At 44.9% G+C, this 25,058-nt stretch overlaps 1 protein-coding gene across 1 annotated transcript in view; it reads left to right on the top strand.

Annotated features, from left to right (window-relative positions):
- The first annotated feature begins 20,654 nt into the window (after positions 1 to 20,654).
- The window catches only part of Etfa (electron transfer flavoprotein subunit alpha), a 52,220-nt gene continuing 47,816 nt past the window's right edge, over positions 20,655 to 25,058 (top strand). The window contains exon 1 of the mRNA XM_051197511.1: positions 20,655 to 20,825. Coding sequence (XP_051053468.1) covers positions 20,787 to 20,825 — 39 coding nt within the window. The 5' untranslated portion in view covers positions 20,655 to 20,786. The remainder of the gene's footprint in view (positions 20,826 to 25,058) is intronic.

The raw sequence follows: 25,058 nt of genomic DNA, 5'->3' as shown, positions 1-25,058 counted from the left end.
TAAAAATTAAACTTGTTTCAGGAAAAAGCCTTAAAATCATACCTGGTGCATAGTACTTGCTCAGTGTGTAGTAACTATGGTAACCATGGTGGCCCTGTCTATGTTGGGAGTCTGTATTACCAAGCATGCCTTTCCTAGAAAGGTGTGGGCTTTGCTAGAAGTGGGGTCTAAGCACACCTTGCCTATTGCCCAGCGATTTGTTTGTGAATATGTGCTTGCTCTGTCTGTGTGCCTGCCCTGCAGTCCTGCCCTAGGTGTGGACTTCGTCAATTGGTGATGTCAGTGAGTGGGCTCTGCACTGTGCCTGCTGGGTGGGAAGCTCCAGGCACACCAGGACATTGTCCCTTCACCCTCAACCCCAAGACAGTCCCGGGCCATGCCTGGCTCCCATTACCCCTAAGATTCCACAAATGTGGGTTCTGGCTATCAGGAGGGAAGCTGATCTCAGCAGGAATCCTAGGCTCAGCCTATAGAAACTCCCCCTTCCTAACAAGAAACCCAGTCTCTAGAGACTTATACTAAGAGAACTTCAGAGCCATTGATCCCCTTCATTTCTCTGAAGAGCTGTTTTCCAGATCCCTCAGTGTGGCTCTCCTGGGTCACAGGAGTCCAGTGCTGGCATGAAAAAACATGTGAACCTCTTTTGTCCTGCCTGCTTCCCTGCCCCCTGACAACACCCAAGGTCCCCTTCCAGAGCAACAAGGTCATTTTCTCTCCACATCCCTGGCTGTGGCACCCAAGATACCTTTCTCCTCCTGTCTTGTCCTTGTTGGGAGCAGTGCTGAGAGCTATAGCAGTAGCTTTGGCATGGGAAGATGTAAGGACTACACAGGAAGTCCCTGGATTCATCCCCAACCTATCATTCATACTTCATCAGGCTCACAGTGCTTGCCTGAAGGAAGGGGCAGCAGGTCCCCAGCCTGTGGCAGGGATGGAAAACACACTGGCTTTTATTTGTCTTGCCTTGCTGTTTGTTTGTTTGTCTGTTGCTTAGTCAGTCTTTCCATCCTTTCTACTCTCCCTGTTTCTTTCCTCCTAGAATCAGGAGGCAGAACACACTTTGGGGAACTCTCTCCTGGGCCTTTGTTTGACAGGAAGCCAGTCATGCTCTCCATGACTGACAGGGCAGAGACAGCGCATGCAAGCACAGATCCCAGCTCAGGGACCAAGAGAGCCTGTACCAGCCTGCACTTGCACAGTCATGCAAACACACTGACAGCTTCCTTTCCACATCACCCTACCCCTTCCTGTTCGCATCCCTTCCTTTTGCATAGATTCATAGATGAATCTATGCAGAAAAGGAATACTGACCATGGCAAAGCCATCATCATGGCCAGGATATGAGAGTCTCAGGATCCTGTTTTTCAACATATGTCACAGAACTCCTACAAATGAGTTGCCGTGGTACAGTTATCCCTAAATCACAGCTGAGGGACAGTGCTGTGGAAAGGCTAAGTAGCTCGTACCAGATTATGCAACTGACAGAGAGGCAGTATTCGAACCAGGCTCTGGGTGTCCAATGTCTACCTGTGTGCTGTAGAATGGACCCTGGGTTAGGATCAAGTAAAACCCATTTAAAGCACCAAGGCACTTCCTAAACAGGATTAGACACATAGTTTGCAGATCCCACTAAAATGAGATTGCTAGGCTTCCTGCTCAAACATCACGAAGAATCTCAAGACCCTGATGACAGAGTGTAAAGCTCTTGTAATGGCGCAGGCTGTGGTCCCACAAAGCCAGTTCAGCCTTGCAGCATCGGGAGCAGGATCTATTATCATCTTTAAGCAGCTCAAAATCAATAACCTTCATGAGGCAACACAATTAGAGAGGACTGATACTCAGGCCCACTTCAGGCCATGAGATGAGTCATGAACTTGTGGTCTGTCCAGATGGAAATGTTACTCTGTTATTTGTTACTTTGTTTATAGTGGACAGACATGGGATAACACCCTTCAATATTTAAACAAACAAGCAATCCCACTGTGTACAGCACTCTTGTCTTTGAAGCAGTCACTATGAGAGGATGGAGGTGAGAAGTGGCTAACAAAATCATCACTGGGTCACTATAGAAGATAGAGACAAATGAACACTTTTGTTAAACACACACGAGAACATCTGATTCGCTCTAAATCACTCCCTCAAAGGCAGCTGGAGGAATACAGAGCTGGAAACCAGGCTTCCTGCTAGATCCTGGAAACAGAAGCCAGCCATAAAAAGGAACTATGGCGGCTGGTAGGGAAAAGCTGCAGTTCCTCGTCCCTCCAGAAGGGGGAAACAGGCTAGCTCAGCACAGCCTGGGTGTGGTTCCTAGCAACTTGATCAAAGGCACTAGGCAGGCTTGGAGCTAGGTACTTGTCTCTTTAGTTAGTTTTGTTTTCTGACACAGAATCTCATGTACCTCAGGCTAGCCTCAAATTCACTAGTGTGTAAACTACACACAGGATTCATGAACCCCTTGCCTGTACCTCTAAAGCACTGGGATTGCAGCCATGTATAACCACACCCCTCACTGCTACATTCAATTAGAGGAATCATCAACATAAGCATTAATGATACCTTTTAGATTTTTATTTACACAGCAGGATAACAGAATAGTTGTATTTATTTTATTTTTATTTATGTGTCTGTATGGGTGTATGTCACACGAGTGCTGGAACGGAAATCACATAGCCAGAAGAGGATGTCCAAGCCCCTGGAGCTGGAATTTCAGGCAGTTGTGAGATGCCACATGTGGGTGCTAGGAACCAAACCTGGCCCTCTGCAAGAGCAGCAAGCATTTCTTCCTCCCCCCCCCATCTATCTTCCCTCCCGGTCCCTCTCCCCCACACCTCCTCCCACCCTGTAATCCTCTCATCTTCCATCTCCATCCAGGAAAGGGTAGGTCTCCCATGAATAATAATAAAACATGGCATATCAAGTTGCAATAAAACTACACACCTCTCATGTATTAAGGCTGGGCAAGGTGACACATTCTGAGGAGTAGAGAGTCCCAAAAGCCAGTAAAAGAGTCAGAGACAGACCCCGTGCCCACTGTTAGGAGTCCCTCAAGAGGACCAAGCTACACAACTGTCACATATATTCAGAGGGCCTAGGAGTCCCATGCAGGCTCCCTGGTTGTTGGTTCAGTTTCTGTGAGCCCCTATGAGCCAAGGTTAGTTGATTGTGTGAACCATCCCATAGTATCCTTGACCCCTCTGGCTGTACACTCCTTTCTTTTCATCTTCCTCTTCCTCTGCAGGATTCCTGAACTCCACCTAATGTTTGGCTGTAGGTCTCTGCATCTGCTGGATAATGCCTCTTTGATGACAACTGGGCCAGGTACCAATCTGGTCACAGTAGCTAGCTCGGGCTACTTATCCACTCTTGCTAGGAGTCTAGGCTGGGGTCCTCCTCATAGATTCCTGGGATATTCCCCTGCATCAGGCTTCTGCCCAATCCAGAAATGGCTGCCCCAGGAGTCCTCATCAGCACTGTCCCCCTCCATGCCATGTAACCTGATCACACCTGCACTCAGTCCCCTCATGAACTCTCTTCTGCTTCCCCTTCCCAGGGAGATCTGGGTGACCCCCTTGAACCCTCCTTGTTACCTATCCTCACTAGGTCTGTGGATTTTAGCATAGTTAGCCTGTCTTTTATATCTAATATCCACTTATGAGTGAGTACATGCCATGTCCGCCTTTCTCGTTCTAGGTTACCTCATTCAGAACGATTTTTTTTTCTAGTTCCATCCATTTGTCTTCAAACTTCCTGGTGACCTTGTTTTTAACAGCTGAGTAATACTCTGTTGTGTAAATGTACCACATTTTCTCTATCTATTCCTCAGTAGAAGGACATCTAGGTTGTTTCCAGGTTCTGGCTATTACAAATAAAGCTGCTAAGAGCATAGCTTAGCAATGTCCTTGTGGTGTGATGGAACACCCCAGCTGGGTCTTGAGGTAGGTTGATTCCCAGTTTTCTGAGGAGCCACCACATTGGCTTCCAAGTGGCTTTACAAGTTACAGCAAGCATTCTTAACAGTTGAGCTGTCTCTCCACCTCATAAGAAAATATTGTACCAAGGTCTGACAGTCTCCAAGATGTGCTGGGTTTACATTTTGCAAACCTGTGCTTATGGGCACTTGCATTTGTTTATGACAAATGGAAGATTGTCTCAAACACAAGACTCTCCCTTCACCATTCCTAAAGCCTTTTAATGGATTTTAGAAATATCTTTTATTCTTTCTAACACATATTTACAAGAAACTAAATATGTGAATTCTTGCCCTATTTCGCCTATTTATCATTATGTATCAAAACAGGAAATACAACAACACCTAATAATGGGCTCTAGCCAAGGCCTGTGGAGCAGAGTCATTGCTCCAGGGAATCTGTCTTTGTAATATATCTGGAAGTTTGAGTTGCTGGCAGGTTCCCAAATTAGGTAATACAAGAGATAACAGAATCTGGGTTGTCACCTCTCCTCTGAGGAGACTATCTAAGGTCTAATCATGGACAGATTGTGATTAGTGATTAGTGAGATTGGGATGGGCATTAGCCCACTGCAGGAGGAAATCCAGTCAGGCCCTCATCTGCTAGGAATGTGTCATTGGTTTGGAAGCAGCAGATTCTACCCCGTATCACTGTGCTGAGTTCTATTTTGATCAACTTGAATTATGGACAGTGTATGTTATTTATAGCTGCCTTAGACATGCCTTATGTTTGAGAACAAAATCATAATGCTCCTGTTGTTGAAGCCTCATTCTGCTGAACAGGCATCACCGCTTGTAGAGAGAAGAGATTTATCACCAGCAGGCTCATCATTACCTACAGTGCAGTAGGCCCAGGGCCAGGAGGCTGGCTAATGCTTGAAGGGTGTCCCTGCCCCCATGAGATTTCAACTGAGGCAGGTGTGTGTGTGTGTGTGTGTGTGTGTGTGTGTGTGTGTGTGTGTGTGTTCAGATAGCAGGGTAGACACAGAGTAAGGGCCTGCTCTTTGCCGGCGGTGGTATTTGAGTTTGCTTACTGGAGAAAAAGCTGTAAGCATGTAGTGAGGAGGGAGAAGGGGGCCTGCTCTTAGAGTGGCAGGAGAGGAGGCGTGGCTCCCTTCCAAGCAACCCCTGTGTGTTGAGCACAACTGGGATATGCCACATACATGGAGGCTTCTTCGGGGGACAGGAAGAAACCCCAGCTAAAGCTAGTACAAGGAAGAAATGATTTGGCTAGTACAAGGAAGAAATGATTTGGCTCGAGCAGGAGCAAAGGGTATACAGACCCAAGAGTGGGGTGATCTGGTCTCAACCTTGTCAGCAACAGCTTTTTTGTTTGTTTGTTTCTCTGCTCTGTTGTCCACAGGCCTGGCTCCATGCTAAGAATTGTTCTTAATTATGTCTCGAAATGGTTGCCAAAATAGTAGGACCAGCTAGATGCCTCCTTGTCTGCAACCAGTGGGAAAAAGATGCCTTGTTTTCAGAGCTCAGAAATTTCTTTTTCTGTTTCACCAGCCCAAACTGGAATAGATAAGTCCATTCTGAAGCAGTCACTAGCAAGAAGCACAGGATTCCCTTATGGGCCCAGACTCAGCAGCACGGGGACAAACGTGGATGCTAATAAAGGCTTATGAACACACTCTCAAAGGGGGGGGGACAACCAACATTACCTGTTAGTCCATATTTTACAACAAAATTTGTTATTTCTTTCCTGATGCAGAGGCAGTATTGCTGTTTGTTACTTTTAATTGTAGTGTTGGGGACTCGAACCCAGGGCCTCATCCATCCCAAGTAAGCTTCTCACAGCTGAGCTTCTGCCTCAGCCCTAGGCATTGTTTTTTGTCAAACTGACAACTCGTGGTGGCATAAGAAAGTAAAAATAAGTATCTCTACTATAATCTAGCAATAAACAAGAATAAAAATCTTCTAGAGTTAGTATATTCTAAATGAAAATGATAAAAAGTCTTGTCATTAATTCAACAAGAAATATTTTAGGTCAAAATGAAGACAGCTGTTTTAGCCAGGGTCATAGGAAAGAAAGCAAATGTATTAGGGTGTCAAAGCATGTTCTGGTATGATCATTTCTCCCCTAATTAATCAGTAGATGTATAAATCTATAAAAACAAACCAGTATGGTACAAATATAATTAAATTGCCAGTGGAGTTTGACAAAATAATTCTGAAGACAAAGTGAAAGGTGAAAGGTCTCAGGAGAAGGAAGCAAGTTTATACGTTTATCAGAGAAAAATGTGGGGATATTTTTCTTTTACTAGATACTCAGATGTATGGTAAAGTCCTAACAGTGGAAACAGTCTATGGATTAAAGCAGACCAGAGAGACTGAATGGACATCAGGGAAAACAAAATTACTGATATGTGTGGAGGAAACCTCCCAAAGCTGCCAAGAGGGAGAAGCACTCTTTTTCAGGGTTGAGCCCGGATATGTCATCTAGTCCTTAGTGGTCAGCACGAAAGCTGGGCGCATATGGACCCTGAGGTGTGTACTGGCACATACAGATGTATGTGTACACAAGGAACAAGAGTAACTATGAAGTCAAGACGGGGAACACAGGACGAGTTGGAGGGGAGAGAGTCTGGCATAGGAATGATGTAAATACAGTATTCATGTGTGAATCTCTCACAAAATAAGCCATGTTCTTTTAAAAGGAAGAATTGGATTTTTTTACTTGAGAGTTAATAAATGGAAAGAAAATGACTATGTGATAGATGACCCCCACATGCTGGATACTGCGCCAAGCCTCCTGCATGGAATCCTGCACTGTCACTGAGCTTCTCACCCCCAGCCTGGTAGACATTGTTCATACATTTGAAGATAGATTCAAGATTCAAAAGAGTGATACAAACATAAGGTACTACATAAGCTTATGTGTGCCTCTCCTATAACCTGTGGTGAGCCCAGCCCCCAAAGTGGAGTCATCAAGAAGACTCTGGGGCCAGGCAGTGGTGGCACAGCACTCAGGAGGCAGAGGCAGGTGGATCTCTGTGAGTTCAAGATCAGTCTGGTCTACAGAGAGAGTTCTAGCACAGCCAGAGGAACAGACAAACCAAGCCATGAAAACCAACAACAACAACAAAAAGACTTTGGGTGGGGAGACACATAGATTGCAGCTATTCATTGTTTTTAACAGGCAGGAGTGGGTGTCCTGATAGAAGTCTCAATAACACACAAAGAATTCAACTATCAGTAAGAAGACACTGGACAACAAGAATAGCCTCGAAGGACGAAAACCTCTGAACAACATGGAAAACAGGGGGATGGGACACAGAAACTGAACCCTGGGGACAAGAGTGATAGAAGAGGAAGAGAAAGAGAGAGGGGGACAGGGGGAGGGGGAGGGAGAGAGGAAGAAGGGAGAGAGGGGGAGGGGAGGGAGAGATGGGGCTCTTTTTAAAGGGAACATAGTGAATGTGCATAGATGGTGCTCCTAGTAGCTGCAGCTGAGGACATATCCCGTCAGGACCCCATGGGCAGGCCAGTACAGATGCCAGGATAGAACTCATGTCCTGGCAGCTTTATTTTATGATAGTTTTCGTCTTCAATGCCAGAGAGACAAGGACAGACAGATATTGTGGTTATAGTTTTGAGCCACCCTCTAGAAGAACTCTGTTTATGTATGTAGGTAATCTCCCTTTTGATTAACAAAAACTGAACTGATTAGGGATCCCAATAACTCCTGATAAGTCCTTTCTCTTTCTTTAGATTCTGTTCATTGGGGGAAGTCACACTTATGTAAGGGTGTTGTACAAAATTCTCCTAGACAGCTTTATTTGTCATATAGACACCTCCTAGAATCATTCTGAGGGAGCCTCAATTGAAGGGTTGCACAATCAGATTGGCCTGTGTCTGTGTCTGTGAGAGACAGTCTTAAGGACTGGAGTGGGAGGTCCCAGCCCATAGTGTGGGCACCCTAGGGCAGAGAGCCCTGCACCACAAAGGACAGCTATAGATCCAGCCTGCAGTTCCTGCCCTGACTTCCAGAAATGATGGATTGTGACTCAGCAGTAAGTGGCAAAATAAACCCTTTCCTTCCCAAGTTGCTTTTGGTCTTGGTGTTTATCACAGAGACCACACGAGAGCTCAAGGGATGGCTCTCTGGGGGTTACTTTAGGGATGTGTGCCATATTAGAAGTAAAAAAAAAAAAGACTTGCCTGAGTTTTTTTTGTTTTGTTTGTTTTGTTTTTATTTGTTTGGTTTTTGTCTCTCATGCTAACAAAGATTTGAAAAAACAAAAACCTGAAAATTCTGTGTGGGCTAGGAGTGGGGACTTGGTTCTCTGTTGTCTGTAGAGGGCATGGCAGGTGGTGAGCATTCTGAAGACAGGTAGCCAAATTTGTCTAAAATTTCAAACTCTAACCTCTTTGACTTAGCAATCCTTCTGCTAGAAGCTGTACCAAGGAAATACAGGTAGTTAAACATTTAACCATGGGCTCACACTAAAACTTTATAAATAAAGACCAAAACCTGGGAAACAAAGACGAACAAAAGTAGGAGACTGGCTAAATAAACTGTGGGCTCTGGAATCAGGGTTCAAGTGTCAGCTGCAGAGGTTCCGGCTCTCCTACTCAGCAGCTCTGTGAAATGGTGTTTTTAACCACCTGTGCCTCAGTGACAGGAAAACACAATAATACCCACTCCCTCCTATTAGGTGGCTGTTGGTTGCCCCAGGATGTAAGTACAATTGCACCTTTAGGGATACCCTGCCTTTCTGACCATTGTTGTAGTTCTTAGGCATTACATTGATTTTATGTAATTGCTTTTCTTCTGCTGTCAGCTTGCATAACTCCTTCAGGTGCTTCAGAGTGAGTCCTTAGGAAGGAGACTTCCACATCAGATCCAAATGATTCCTCCAAGTCCTGTAGCCAAAGTGTGCGGCATCTTCCGCAGTAGGGCCCCTCTTTTTTCTTTCCTTCCTTCCTTCCTTCTTTCTTTCTTTCATTCATTCATTCATTCTTTCTTTCTTTCCTAGAGAGCAACCAAGGACTATAGCAATAGCTTATATTGTTTGGGAGTTTCCTGAGCTCCCTGAACAAAAGTAAGGTGGAGATTGAGGACAACACCTGACATCCGGCTTCTACACACACATGCTCACATTTACACAGGCACATATAGAAACATGCAACACACACACACACATATACACACACAGACACACACACTCATTGGTGTATCACTAGACTCAAACAAAACCTAAAAGATGGGTTTTGAAAAATAAGCCACAGCACACGGGTAGAGCCTTGGTACTATCTACCTAGCATGTCTTTTTCTCACAATTATTATGTCTGCCACCAGTTCCGCTGGGATCTTTACTGAAAATTTTCAGCTTCTAAGTAAAAATTGCAGTTCTCTGACTTGTAATTACCACTTGGTAGGGGAGAGTAGATTCACTACTTTGACAAGCACTTAGATCACAGTAATACTTTAATTACCAAGGATGCCTTTTAAGAGAGTCTCTTTTCTCTCTTTCTCATGGGGAGAAAATGCCTATTTCTGCAACATTCCCTGTAGCTCTCTAGAATATAAGCTCTTGAGTGTAAGTGCTATGTCTGTATTACTAAGCCTAGATGAGGGTTGTGATGGTTAGATTTAATTGTCAAATTGACACAGTCTAGCATAACCTGGGAAGAAAGTCTAAGTGAGAGATTGTCTACATCAGGTTGGCCTGTGGGCATGTCTGTAGGAGACTGTCTTGCTTGCATTAGTTGCAATAAGAAGACCCACCCACTGTGGGTGGCATCATTCCTTATGCATGGTGTTTTGAACTATATAAGAGGAAAGAAAGGGAGCTAAGAATAAGCATTAATTCATTTTTTTGCTCTTGACTGTGGGTGTAATATGACTGGCTGCTTTAAATCCTTGACACCTCAACTTCCCAGTATCAATGACTTTAACCTAGAATCAGGAGCTAAAAATAAGTCCTTTCTCTCCTAAGTTGCTTTGGCCGTGGTGTTTTATCACAGCAACAGTAAAAGTAACTAAGACAAGGGTCTAAACACACAGTGAATGCTCAATATGTGGCTGTTAATTGCTTTTGGGTGACCTGAGTACTTTACACACACTGGTGGTTGACATTTCCAGGGATCCTGGTCTCCTTCTATCTTTAGCTGTGGAAGTTACTCCCTAGATTGTTCCAGTGTTGATTAAAGTCACTAGTAGAATTTAGCAATTATGATGGCATATAATTCTGAGTTTAGGTTAGAAAAGACTGGGGTGGGGCAGAAAACACTATGTGGTAAGAAAGTTAAGCCTCCAGCCAACAGCAGCACAGTGAGTTTGAAGCGATTCTCCAATCCCATTTGCACGTCAGAGACCACATCCCTGGTCACTACATGAATACAATGTCATAGGAGATGCTGAGCCACGGTCACCAGCTAAGTCATTACATGACAACACAGCTTCAAACACTAAGTAAAATAACATTAAAGGAGGAGGTGCAGCTGCTTGTTAAGCAGAAACAAGTAACACTGTAGGTTAAATATGAGGTAACCTCCCAAAGGCAAGAGTCTTCAAAGCTTACACCCAGTCAGTGGAGCTTCTGAGAGGTTATTGGATCATCAGGGTGCTGACTTAATCAATGGGCTCATTAATTAACTAAGTAGGCAATTTAGAAGTGGAGCCCACTGGAGGGAATAGGTCACTGGGAGTGGCCTTTCAAAGGGTGTATCTGGCTCTAACACCTTTGTGTCTTCTCTCCTCTGCTTCCTAGGTGCCATGAGGAGAGACGCTCTGCTCCACAAGTCCATCTTCACCACACCACAACCCCAAAGCAATGGAGCCAGCAGGCTACACTCTATAACCATGGGCACAGGGTGTTCTTTTTGTTCCTTTCCCCCAAAGGTGTTTTGTCATTGTAACAAACAGGCAACACGTTAAGTAACACAACGTACTAGCACACATATTTTCACCCCACCCTGTGCAGAAGGTGTGAGCCTCCCTGTTCTCCCATTTACTATTCTGAATAGAATACCAATGAGACTGAGTAGCCTGTGTGTACACCTCAGCTGAATCCAGAAAACAGGGGACGCATGGATGCACACCAGGGCCAGGCACCTGCTATCTCTCAGAGGATAGAGTCATTACATTTCTCTAAGATAACCTCAGCTTTAAATCTGTCACTCTTGTTCCCATTTGGGATTTCAACATCTGGCAGTGATAAGACTCACAATTATTAAAAAAAAAAATACCAAGGGGAGCTGTTTGCATAACCTATAAATGCTTGGTTTCACAGTCATGGTTTTCAAATGGAGAGATGACAACACATGGGAAGGAAAAGCAGAGCTGAGTGTCTGAAAACGGCACAGGCAAAAGCTCTTGTGCATATCTTCAGCCTAAATAGAGAAGTCCTGTTGGCAGATGTTGCCAAAAAAGGTAAGGCCATTCTCATGCCCTTTATGAACAAAAGCAAAATAATTGCTTGTTGAGAACACACATGGTCATGGAAGTAGGAGGAATACATACATGTTTTTCTCTAGCCCACAGCAAATTGAAGGAAGAACCACCTGGAAACAGGACCACGGAGCCTTCATGAGCTTTAGAACACTTAGTAAAAACAGTAGACCAGCTGTGCTGTGGAAACAGAGTATCTAGACAAATCTCTGAGCCTCTCTCTTATTCAGACATTCTGGAGCAGTAGAGAAGGAGGGCATTGTAACTAGAATCTCACAGCTAAACAGTAGAGAATCATACTGACTTTAAGGATAGTTTGCCCTGCATGTATGTCTACACAACATGTGCATGCAGTACCTGGTGAGGCCAGAAGATGGTGCCAAATCCCCTGGGACTAGAGTTAACAGGTGGCTGTAAGCCACCACGTGGTGCTGGGAAATGAACAGCGTCTTCTGGAACAGCGTCCACTGATCTTAACCTCTGATCCATCTCTCCAGCCCCTCCACTGGCTTTCTTATACAGCCCAGGACCACCTGCCTAGGAATGGCGCCGCCCACAATGGGCTGGACTACCTTGAATCAATTAGCAATTGAGAAAATGCTCCACTGACAAGCCACAAGCCACAAGGTAAGTCTTCCAACTGAGAATCCCTCTTCCCAGAAGACTCCAGGTTTATGTCAAGTTGATAGCAGAAGCAAACAGTACCATTAGTACAATGTTTTCAGGGTTCGTCTGTGTTGCACCAGGTATCAATCAGTACTTAACCACATACTACAGTGCGGCTATATCTCCCTTTGTCTATTTAGCCATTGAAGGACATTGGATTATTTTACTTTGTTGGCTATTATGAATAATGCTGCCTCTCTCCCCAGTTCCTTAAGATTCCCCCCCACCCCGTCATTTTTTTTTTTTTTAAGTCTTCTCCTCTCCATCCCACCCCACATTTAAACGCGGGTTTTATACATGACAGAAAATACTGTATTGGTCTGTGTTTGGTTTATTTTCCTTAATGTAATGATTTCCTGTTCCACACATTTTCCTTCCAATATCATGATTTCATTCAGCTGTGTATATGTGCCCTGTTTTCTTTATCCATTTGCTGATGGCCATCTAGACTGGTCCCGTTCCTGGCTATCTTGAAAAGTGAAGCAATAAACATGGGTGAGAAAGTATCTCTGTGGTGCTGACTTAAGTCCTGTGAATTGGTACCCAAGAGTGGAAAAGCTCGGTCATATTATAGTTGTATTTTTAATCTTGAAGCAATCTCCCAATTGATTTCCATAGCAGCCGCAACAGTATACATCTTACCAGCAGTGAATAACGGCTTCTTTTTCCCTACAGTATTATTTATTATCCTTTGTTTTCCTCCTAATTAACACCTGACTGAGGTGAGATGGAATCCCAAAGCATTTTTGTTTGTTTTTGTTTTTCAAGGCAGGGTTTCTCTGTGTAATCCTGACTGTCCTGGAAGTCGCTCTGTAGACCAGGCTGGCCTTGAACTCACAGAGACCCACCTGCCTCTGCCTCCCAAACACTTGGATTGAAGGTGCCAGCTACCAACCCCTGACCCAAAGCATTTTTAATTTGAATTTCCATAATGGTTAAGGATGTTGTTTGTGTTTCCTTTGAGAATAGTCTATTCTATTCATTAGCCCACTTACGATAATCTATTTATTTATTGTCTAATTTTTAAAACATTATTTAGCTTTATTTTATGTGCCTTGGTGTGAAGGTTTCAGATTCTCTTAAACCAGAGTTACAGGCAGTTTTTTTAAACTGCCATGTGGGTGCTGGGATTTGAACCCAGGTTCTCTGGAAGAGCAGTCAGTGCTCTTAACAGCTGAGCTGTCTCTCCAGGCCCCTATTGTCTTATTTTTGTAGTTCATATATACTCTAGACATTAATTTCTGGTCTGATGTATAGTTGTCAAAGACCTTTTTTTGTTGTTTTTGTTTGTTTTGTTGCTGAGTTTATTATTGTGGCACTGGGGACTGAACTGGAACTGTGGGTCTGTTAGCCAAGAGCTCTGTTACTTAGCTAAATCCAAGCCTCAGTTCTTTTCTGTTCCATAAGCTGTGGAGACGGTTTCCTTCGCTGTGCAGAGGCTTTTGGATTTCGTCTATTCTTGGGATTGTGTCCTTTGCTATTGGAGTCCTGTTCAGAAAGTCATTGTCTAAGCCTTCCTCTTCAGGTGTTGTATCAATTTTCCTCTGGAAGTCTCAGCACTTCAGAACTTACGTTAAAGCCTTTGAATTGATTTAGTTTTGAGAGAGAGATGGAGATCTCATTTCATTCTTGCACGTATAGACATTCAGTTCCCCCAGTGTTCCTTGTTGAAGAGGCTGTTTTCCACAGTACATTTTTGACAACTATATAAAAAATGAGATAGTTGTAGCTGTGTGGGCTTATTCCGAGGCTTCTCTTCCACTGCCTTGGCCAGCATATCTGTTTTTGAACCATGACTGTCATTCATTGTCACTATGGCTCACAGTATTATTTGAGATCAGGCATCATGATACACCCGGAACTGCCTTTTCTGCCTAGGATTGGTTGGGCTATTCAGGGCCTTTCATGCTCCCATTTGAATTTTGGCTCTCTAATTCTGTATAGAATGTAATTTGGGTTTTGATGGAGAGTGCACTGAATATGCTTGGTACGTTCAGTAACAGCCACTTTCAGGTTAATTCACTCTTTGCATTTTCTAGTGTCTTGTTCCTCTGGTGTCTGAAAGTTTTCATTGTAGAACTTTCATGACTCTTTTGCATACTCTTTCTGCGTATTTTTTAAGGCTATTGTGAATTGGATTTTTTTTTCTGAAAATTCTCTAACGATATATAGGAGGAAACTACTGTTTTTCATAAGTCAACTTTGCCAAAGGTTTATCACCTTTGAGAGTTCTTTTTCTTGTCTTGTGATGTATCCAAAACTTTGAACACTAGATTGAATAAGAGCAATAGAGCAGTCATTCGTGTCTTGTTCCTTGTTTTAAAGGAAATGCTTTCCATTTTCCCTGCTTAATAATGTTGGAGCTAGGTTTGCCATCTTTATTATGTTGATTGTGTTCCTTGCATACACAGTTTCTTCCGGAACTTTATCATGAAGGGATACTGAACTTTAGTCTTTTCTCAGAGTCTGCTTTCTAGAAAAATCAGAGTCAAGAACGTCAGAAAAAGCAAACAATACAAGATGGGGCTTCATATGTACTTCTCTTTGGCACGCTGGTACTGAGGACTCCACCACAGTTGGTAGCCGGGACAGACAGCCCTTAGCATGAGGTGGCAGTCCACCTGCTAGAAGTTATACTAGTGTGGGATTGAAGTTCTGTGCTTCTGGTATGTAACATGCTACATATTTTTGGAAATATGGGGGAAGGGATTGTAATTACAAATAAAAATAGCTTGAGGGGTAGTTAGGCTGCTTTATAAAAATGTTACAGGAGATTAGGAATTATTAATAGTCAATCAAGATCCATGTATAAAATGAAAAGTTCTCCTTGACAATACACAGTGAAACAAACATCAGAACGTAACCTTTAAGGGCCGTTTCATATATAGAGCACTGGTATTATCCCCGAAGAAACCAGATTGAGCCCAGAGGATAATGGTAGACAGTAGAGTACGCCAACCCATTCACGTAGTAGTTGCCTAGCAGTCACCCCACCTATTCTGGTATCTTTTCTAGAGTAGATGAACATAGTGTCAACTCAATTTTAATGGTCACTGATTTAGTGAGTGAGTTCTAGCCCTTTGAGAAAAGTAGACCCAAAACAGCATGCATCCAAGTACTATAAGCAACACTATACACTTACAGTTTTGCCCCAGGGCTATGCTAACTCTTAGCATCTGTAATAACAGCCTGAAGAGATCTAGACCATCTGGACACACTGCAGAACATTGAATTACCACACCCATGACGTCATTCTAATGTAGCCAGATGGACAAAAAGTGGATACACACTAGAGGTATTCATCTGGCACATATACTTCAGAGAGAGAGGATGAGAGAGAGTGTATAATCCTCTAAAGCAGCAGTTCTCAACCTTCCTAATGCTGGACCCCTTTAATACAGTTCCTCATGCTGTAGTGACCCCACTCATAAAATTATTTCACTGCTACTTCATAACTAATTTTGCTACTGTTATCAATCATAATGTAAAGATCTGGTATGCAAGATATCTAATACGAGATTCCTATGAAAGGGCCATTCCACACCCAAAGGGGTTGTGACCAAAAGGCTGTGAACCACTGCTCTAAAGATTCAGGGACTTGCTGCACCATAAGATACTTAGGGATCCAAAGACAGGGGCATGCTAGGCTCTCCCATACAAGAGAAAAGACAAATATTGCATCTTGTACTTCCTAATGTGAAGAAGGAGCCCCATGCCTGAAAACCCTCTCTGGGCTCTAAATACAGTCTATTCTACACCTGAAAATACTGCTCCAGCTCACATACCAGGTGACAGGAAAGGTTGACAGATGTGAGCAGCTCTCAGCAGGGGATCTAGGTACAGACAATCCTGCTATTTGGCCGTTCATGCTTCCATCATGATTTTAAAAAGACAGTGCAGATTTCATGGCAAACTCTGTGGAGTGTCATCGCACAACCCCCTGTGACATGTGTCAAATCATGACATCTGGAATAGAGATTTATATGACTTAAAAACAAAACAAAACAAAACAAAATACATCATCAAATAACAACAAAAAGCTTCTGGTGTGATTCTGGGCTTGATTATAGGACATCAATCAACCAAATGTCAGGTGTTAACAGTCATGAGCTGGGCTCCATAAAGACCATCAAATCATAGTATCAGGTAGGTGGAAGCAATCCATTCTAGGGTGGAACTGTTGGGAATCTCCACTCTGGTCTTACTCCACCCATTCCAGACACCCTCCCCTCAGAAAGGCTGCCAAGGGTCAGCTCCTCCCTCAGAGCTTATCAAGACCATGTCTACTGGGTATTTAAGACTGGTTGCCAGACCTGCCATGTTCTCTCTCTCCTGCCTTCCCAAGAGTCACCTGGGAGAGTTCTGCTTTGCTTTGCTCTGTTTATTAAATCTAGATTTATTGATTTGGTCTGATTTGGCTTATTGCATAGGCGGAGGATACCCAATAACCAGGAATCCAATACTTGTCAGGAATGAGTGCAAGTAGAACAACTTGTAAAGTTGGCAACTTCATCCCCATGACCACTGCTGTAATGTTATGGCTATAAGGAGAAGCCCTTACAACCCCTTCTGCAGCTCATGGGGAATCTGTTCAGTACGGGAGTTCAGGCTGAAAACAGACAACAGGTGCACTATAGCCTTGTGGCGAAGGAAGACGTTAAGAGCTAGAGCGTCAGAAAGGTATATTTGGCCATCCACTTTACATGGGTAGAGAGGCAAAGCCACAGTACTGGAAAGCCAGGGACAAGAAGGTTTGGGATGGAGGCATGAAGATGAGTATATGGCAGGATCCGTCTTGGAAGTGGAACCAAGTACTCAGGAGAACAATGCCTAGACTAGCTCCCTCAGCCAACCTTTGTCACTCCCCACCTGTGCTGGCACTACGGACACACATGACCATGATCACAGTGGCAGAGAGAGTGGCAGTGGAAGCATAACAGCACGGGTCCCACTTACTGCCTGGGTTTAGAATCACCTAGATGGACCTCAGGGCAGGTCTGTGAGGGAGTTTCCAGAGAGGCCCACCCTGAATGAGCACAGCACTATTCCGTGGGCTGGTGGCCCCAACAGAATGAGAATGAAAATGGGAGGGAACCAGCCAAGCTTGTTACAATTTACTGCAGCAGCGGCCCAGAAAATGAGTCAAGAACCCCTGATTCCCAAATCCAGATGCTGCCATCTTAATAGACAAGCAGAACCACCTGCGAGGGCCCGCTTGAATCAAAGACGTTTATATGGCATTATGATCCTGGGCCCTAGAGGATTAGAGGTCTTTACCTCTGAAAGAGGGATTGTCTACCAGATGACTCAGCAAGAGTCCTATTGAACCTGCCTGGTGGTGGTGCACACCTTTAATCCCAGTACTCAGGAGGCAGAGGCAGGCAGATCTCTGAGTTCATGGCCAGTGTGGTCTACAGAGGGAGTTCCAGGGCATCCAGAGCTACACAGAGGAAACCCTGTCCTAAAATAACAAACAAATGAAAACAAACAGCAACAAAATATCCTGTGTCCAAAGGAAAGTCAGGGCCTATGGCCAGCTGTGGCGCCTATTATCACACGAGGGTGTCTGTTGGCCTCTAGGCTAGCTCAGTACCTGTGGGTCTCTTAGCTTTCCCCTCCCCAACTAAACTTCTCCAGCTCCTGGGCTTCCCTCCCCCAGGGTCTTATTCCTATATAACCCTGCCATTTTGGCACCAGTTGTATAAAGTGAGGGCATGACTGCTCCAAGGTATGGTTGACAAGAAGGTTTTTATTGTAAGTATGAGAATAATACAGCCAGAGGCATCTGGAAGAGTCCAGAGCAGGGAGAGAAAGTAATAGACTAAATACGGCCAGTGGACTGGACTGAATCAGGCCATGCAGGTGGGGGCAATGGAGAGAGAGACAGAGACAGAGAGACATAGAGAGAGACAGAGACTCAGAGAGAGACAGACAGAGGCAGAGAGACGAGGGGAAGGGAGGGGAGAGGGCCAAAAAGAACCAAGAAGAGTGCCAAGAGGCTAGTGGCCACAATGGCAGGGTTATGTAGTGATGTGATGCTGAGGGACGGAAGCCATGAGCTGGAGAAGAAGTGTGGTGGTGGGTGCCACAGGCACTGAATGAGCCTGGAGGCCAGCAGACACTCTGGCGTTCTAATAGGCTCCACAGTTGGCCCGTTGGTTGTCCTGGCTTTCCTTTGGACCTGAAAAGTTCTATTGAGCTATAGCTGTCTTCTGGAAACTCTGGGCACTTATGTGCAGGGCCCATAGTCAGGAAGGAAAGCCGCCATCTTGACCAATAGTGGTCTAAGAGACATTAAACACAGTATAGTAACCCTGGCTTGAGAAAGGCCTGGTGGCCAGGAACTCTGGTCCTCAACATATGAGGCACCCAGTTAGCTCAAGCTCAGTGGAGATGCTACGAGAGGGAGGAAACCATAAGTGTCAAGGGTGGTTCCCAGCCAGAGCAGCATATTGCCCCACTAACTGCTCATTTCCACTGGGAATCCTGGAGGAGCTGTGCCTAAATGAGTAGTCAGACTTCAAGGTCTGGCTGAAGGCAACTTTCCTCTCCTCCCTCCTTTTTCTTCCTTCCTTTGTTCTTTGTACAATTGATTCTACAAACAGCAACCAGCCATATATAAGTGCCATATATAAGCCAGCTAATGGAAACTACTGAAGGGAACAGACCCTCACCCAGTCCCCTGCTTTGGCAGCCATGACAGGCTGCAGAAAAGACCCAGTAAGATGTAGACCCCTGACTCAGCAACATGTGCTGAGCTCCCGGCCTTGTGGCGAGGAGCCAATCAGAAGTTATCTGGCAGGATCTGGATGTGCTTTATGGTAAAACGGAATACGGAGCAAGTATAGCAACTGCCCTGGGAGGGCCTATAGGCCAAAGCTACCTACCTTCAGCTGCAGTTGGCCAATCAATACAGGTCAGGTCGCCCAAGTCCCGAAGTGCACCAGTCCTGAGACTGTTGCGGACCCCAGCCCCCCCCCCTTGCTCTTCCCCAGTATATTCCCTGCCCCATGGTCCCTCTGGGTCTTTCTTGCTTCACCCGCTGTGTCGGATAGATGGAGAAACCCAGTTACTGCAGTTGGCTTGTTAATTAAAGACTCTGCTTTTGCATCGGATCAGATTTTTTGGTGATTTTGGGGTCCAGAATTTGGACACAACACTATGCCTCCTGCCTCCAAAGTATCTCATAACAGAGTGGGAAAGAAAAGGTTTCAAACACTTATAGGGAACATTGTCATCACTCTTTCACAAACATGCCTCTGGTACTTGACATACATGAAGATGTAAAAACATCTATCTGTACCCTCCCTCCTGAGTTTCTCGAGTCTTCAGGGTGAGTCTGGGTACTTGTTACAGACATGAGCTATTTTCTCTGTCTTCCTGGGCACTGCCCTTGCTCTGCCCGGAACCATCATGCCCCATGGGCATTGTGTCTCTGCTGGGCACGGCTGTTGCTGACTCACTGGAGCCTGGGATGTGCCAGAGCCATCCCATGGGGAGGGGCAGGGGAGGAGAGGGGAGGGAGGGGAGATTCTCTTCTCTTTACTGTTTTGCCTTGTCATGGAAGCAGGAAGGAGGTAGCTCATGTCTCAATTTTGTTTTCAATTAAAAAAAACCTTTTTGTTTTATTTAAAGTACTCTTCTTTCTTCAGTGGGAGATTTGAGCCCAGGTGGGGGTTGCGTTGGAAGGACAAAGTGACCATAATTCCTCAAACGGACGGCTTTGCAGGGTGGGCACAGTCCCAGTCCTCCACAAGGGTGGTCCTGTGTAGGATGGGTCTCACCTGGTTCACAAAACTAGGGAAGCCAAGAAGATGAAGACTCACTGTAGGGGTGGGGGTCGGGGGATGGGGGAAGATCTCAGTGAAAAAATACTACACGAGTCAGCTCTTAAAGGTGAAATACACCCCTGTGAGGTGTGGCATGAGTTTTGAGGGACATCTGAGAAGTTTAGAAGGCAGAGAGATTGGTTGATTCAAAGAGTGAGATTTTAACAGCCACAGGCATTGATACCAGGGGGTGGGAGCTGGGGTGCCCAAGGATAGGGTAGAGTAGGGGAGAAGATCAGGGTGGGCCTCACTCGAACCTGGCCCTAGCCTGCTGGTGAGGCTCACCTCCTCCAGCATTCTGCCTCCTTCTGCAGGCAGCACACACAAGCCTGTGCTGGGATCTTCAATCCAGCTCAAATATCACCAACTCAACAGACCCTTCTCTGCTAGTAGCAGCGATTTATTTGCTTATTTATAATAGTTTTTTTTTTTTTTTTTTTTTTTTTTTTTTTTTTTGGCATGGTTTCCGAGAGTCCTGTAAGGTCCTCAGGGCAGGACAGCTCACTCCTCACCCGAGACTCTGTTTGGCACCATACAGGTGCAGAGTTGATACTGTGAATAAATGAGCGAGGAAAGGAATGAGTGGAGCGAAGGGTATTCTTCAGGGATGAAAAGCTGCGTAGAGCTGGCCAGTTAGTGCAGACAGCGTGGGTCTGAGGCTACCAGCAACTGGCAGCCCTGCTCACACCGTACTTTAGCCCTACTCCCAAGTCCCGCCTCTAACTTCTCGCTTTCCTCATTGGCTGTGTGACCGCCCAATGAGCGGCGGGAAGCGCGAGCCCCCATTCCCGGCCTGGGCTGTCCGCTCTCGTTCTCGAGTCTCGCGAGCGTTCGGGTCTGTGGTGGAGGCGGCGGCGGCGGCTCCCGCGCGCTCCGGGTCGCTGAGGCTGAGGGTACAGCTGGGCTGACTAGAACAGAGACAATGTTCCGAGCAGCGGCGCCTGGGCAGCTCCGGCGGGCGGTGAGTCCCGGCAGGAAGGGCCGAGCAGGTGACCCCCGAGCCGCAGCGTGGCGGCCGCGTCAGGTGAAGGTCACGGGCTCCCACCGTTCCTGTGGACAGGCGGTGTCAGGCTCAGGTCAAAGTTCTGCAGCCTCCGCCCTTGGCCTCTTCCGGGTCGCCCTCCCCGGGCCCGGGTTCCCACGGCCCCGGCTCCCGCGCCGGGCTCTGGGGCTGCCGGGTCCTCGAGCCCGGAGGGGAGCTGCGTCCCCGGGGAGCCCGATGCCGCCGCCGAGCCTCTCGGGAAGCGTTCCATCCCGGGCGCCCCCGCGGCTGCCCCGAATGCCCGCTGTCAAGGGCAGGGCCGGGGTGGGCGGCGCCGATGCCCACGTCCGCTCTGCCGCTTGGCTACAGGGCCCGGGCTGCGTGGGCGGCTGCGACGTCCCAGCCTGGGATGATGCACTCGAGAACCTGCAGGCTGATGGCCCCGTACCCAGGGAAGTTTTCGATGTTTTGTTTTTTTACCCCTGTGGTGGAGAAGTTTACCACCTGTTTTCTGAGGGCTATCAGAGAAAAAAAAAAAAAAAAAAAAAAAAAAAAAAAAACACCCATTTTTGTCAGTGCTGTGAGGGAACAGCGGTTGGAAGCTGACCACGTCCGAGTCAGTAACTTAAGGAGCTTGTAGATTTTCTAACTTAACAATTTAGGTTGCTACAGAAACAAGATCGTCCGGCTAGTGTTAGAAATTGTCCAGACGCCTTGCAACTTTTCTACCCATTGATTTTATTTTATTTTAGGGCCTTTCCTCCCAATCACCACTGGGATTTTTCTCTCAGGAAATACAACTTGTGAGCTTACTTTTTTTTTTTTTTTTTTTTTGTGCCTCTGTCTTGTGTCATAAAACGTTGCAGCTTCCTGTAAATTAAAACACATCGTTTGGGTTCCTGGTCCGTCTTCTCCCACGAGATTTTTTTTTTTTTTTAAATCCTCTTTCCTTCAGAGAGCCAGTAAATAAGTGAAAACCATGTTTTGGGGGGAAATTCTAAGCCCCATAACCTGACTTGAAGGATCTGTGCAGTACTTGGAAGGCAATTTTATGGATAGGTTTTATGTCCAGAATAATTGTGGTAAGGAGAATTTAGGAGTTGGTAATTTTGTAGAGTTAGTTGGGGAGGGGGGATCCACATAGCCAGTATTCAAACGTGGGCAGCATTGCCAAACCTTTGTGGTGATTTGTCAAGAATTGTGACCTTGGCTTATTTTTAAACTTAGAAGTCAAGCTTAGTAGATAGTGCCTCTAAGGTCATTAAGAATATTTTTGAGATTTAAATTGCAAGCATAAAACAAATATTGGGAACACGCTCCAGTGGACACATTTAGCTCTTTAAATTTTAAAATAATTTCAAGTTTACAGAAAAGTGACCAGAATACAAAAAAAAGAAAAAAAAATACCCAGAACTTCCTTGAATTTCAACAACTCTTAACAGTTGAAAGTTTATCTCTCACTGTACATACACATTATTTAGACATACTCTTTAATTCTCAATGGTTCCCTACGTATTTTACAAGCATAAGACTAAGGGGATTTGCTCTGTAGTAGAACCCATGCCTTCTGTTAGATTCATAGTACTACAAAACCAGACAAATAAATAAATCACCAAGGAGGTTCACTTCTGTAAGGAGAATAAAACTGGCAAAATCATAAAGTTTAACTGTGTTATAGGACCACTTTGTTACCAAATGTTTGCATGCTGCCAGTTGTCTTCCTGGCCTTTGAAGCACCCCTCCCCCTCTAAGGAATCTCAGTGCCTCTGGTTTTCAAAAGGATAGATTTAGTCTTTGTTAGAAAAGATCCTCAGCCTCTCAGTTTGGCTTTTATGACATTGACATTTGTCTAGAGCACAGGCCTTCTGTTTTGTAGACTCTTAGTTTAGCTCTGTCTGACATTTCCCTCATGATTATACTCAGGTCCTATATTCTTGGCAGGGACTGTCAGATGTGATTTGTGCTCTCAGTACATTGTATTAGGAGACATACACCACTAGTTTGTTCCATTTCTGAAGATCTTACTACTTAAGTAATAAGTAGTGTGCCAGGTTTTCCCAATGTCAAGTAAATAGTCCTCTGTAATTTTTAACTAATTACAAAGATAGAGTGACTATGTGAAGCTCCTGTTTCTCACACTTTTACCTACTAGTTTTAGCATTTGATTTTTTAATTGAGAAATAATACTGGGTACATAATAGTGATTTTTCTAATGTGTGATTCCTATGCTAAGGAAGAATTTTCTCTTCTTGCCTATTTATATATGTAGAGGCCCAGGGATCCTCATTTAATAGTTTACCATTTTTATCACCTGTGTTTTAATTTTCAGTTTCTTCCCTTAGTTATAAAGTGGGAACCAGTTTAATCTGGATACTGTTTATATAAATTCATATCATAAAACCAGAATGGTTTATATCAAATCTCTGTTCTTGTTTTTTTTGCATGTTTGTGTATGTGATGTATGCATGTTTGCGTGTGTGTGTGTGTGTGTGTGTGTGTGTGTGTGTGTGTGTGTGTGTGTGTAGCTTGTGGAATTGAGTAAACTAGTTATTGAGGTTGCCCCAATGTCTGGGTTTACATATATCTGCCTTTTATTTATTTATTTAGCATGGGTTCTGGGGATTCAATCTCTGTTCTCACACTTGCTGGGTAAGTGTGAGTGCTCTCCAGCTCCTACTCTTAAATTAAAAAAGCAAACAGGAACAAAACCTCTGTAGCTAACTATGATTGCTTTGAAAAAACTTAAATAGGTATTTTTACTAATGACATGCACTATCAAAGCCAGTATTGGCTGATTTGTGTCACTAAGCAGTGTTCTTCTGGAGGAAATCCTCAAAGTCATCTGTTAACAAAGATGTTTTATTTTGTCTTTTTGAGGTAAGGTTTTGTCTAGATTAGGCTGGCTTGAAACTCATGGTATCTTCCTGTCTCTGCCTATTAAATATTGGTATTATAGTCACTATGTTACAGCACCCATCAGTGAAGGTAATTATGCACCAAGTTGTAGCTGTAGAGAGCACACTCAGGGAAATAGTCAAGGATTTGCAGTTGGTGTTCTTGCTGAATTATTAGCATGATTTTTTTAAATGTATTTTTAGTCCGGCCACTTTCCCCTCCCTCCTCTCTTCCCAGTCTCCCTACCCCCACCCACCTTCCAATCCACTCCTCTATTTCTGTTCAGGAAAAGGGCAGATCTCCCATGAATATCAATAAACATGGCATATCAAGTTGCATTAAGACTAAGCACCTTCCCATGTATAAAGGCTGGGCAAGGTGACCCAGTATGATGGGTAGGATCCCAAAAGCCAGTAAAAGCTGGATATAACCCCTATTCCCACTGTTAGGAGTCCCTCATGGGGACCAAGCTACACAAGTGTATCATATATGCAAAGGGCCTAGATCAGTAGCATGCAGACTCCCTGTGAGCTCCTGTGAGCCCAGGTTAGTTGATACTGTGGGTTTTCTTGTGTCCTTGACCTCTCTGGCTCCTACAATCCTTCACTCTCTTCTACAGGTTAAGCTGTGGGTCTCTGCATCTGTTTTCATCAGTTGCTAATTGAAGCCTCTCTGATGACAATTGGCTAGGCACTAATCTATGGGTAGAGATGAATATTGTTAGGCATCGTTTGTGTGTGTGTGTGTGGGGGGGGGTTTGAGACAGGAATTTCCTGTGTAACTTTGGATCCTTCCCTGGTACTAGTTCTTGTAGACCTGACTGGTCTCAAACTCACAGAGATATGCTTGCCTCTGCCTCCCAAGTGCTGGGATTAAAGGTGTGCACCACCACCACCCAGTTTGTTAGGCATCTTTATATTGAAAAATTTCCTCCTCCAGTTGTGTTTGGTTCTGTCGTAAGCCTCTGGGTCATCCAGCCTGAGGGGTCCTGGTTCTCTAGGCAGTGTCAGGGGTGACTTACTCGCCTGGCATGGGTTTTAGGCTAGTTTAGTCATTGGTTGGCCACTCTATCAATCTCTAAGCCACCCTTACTCTAGCATATAGGTAGAAGGTTATGTGGCTGGATTGGTTTCCCATTCCTTGCACTTTAAGTCTGCCTGGTGACAGGAGATGGCCAGTTCAGGCTACATATCCACTATTGCTAGGTGATTCCTGGGAGATTCTCTTGTGCCAGGTTTTTATCTGACCCTGAAGAGCCCCCCCTCCTTTCCATTAGTCTCCCTCCGTTTATTAATTTGTTTTTAAAATTTTTGTTGA

This window comes from Phodopus roborovskii, unplaced genomic scaffold, assembly GCF_943737965.1.
Source record: "Phodopus roborovskii unplaced genomic scaffold, PHOROB, whole genome shotgun sequence".
NCBI lineage: Eukaryota > Metazoa > Chordata > Mammalia > Rodentia > Cricetidae > Phodopus > Phodopus roborovskii.
The sequence above is the reverse complement of the archived record's forward strand: the minus strand, read 5'-3'. Positions and strand labels throughout refer to the sequence as shown.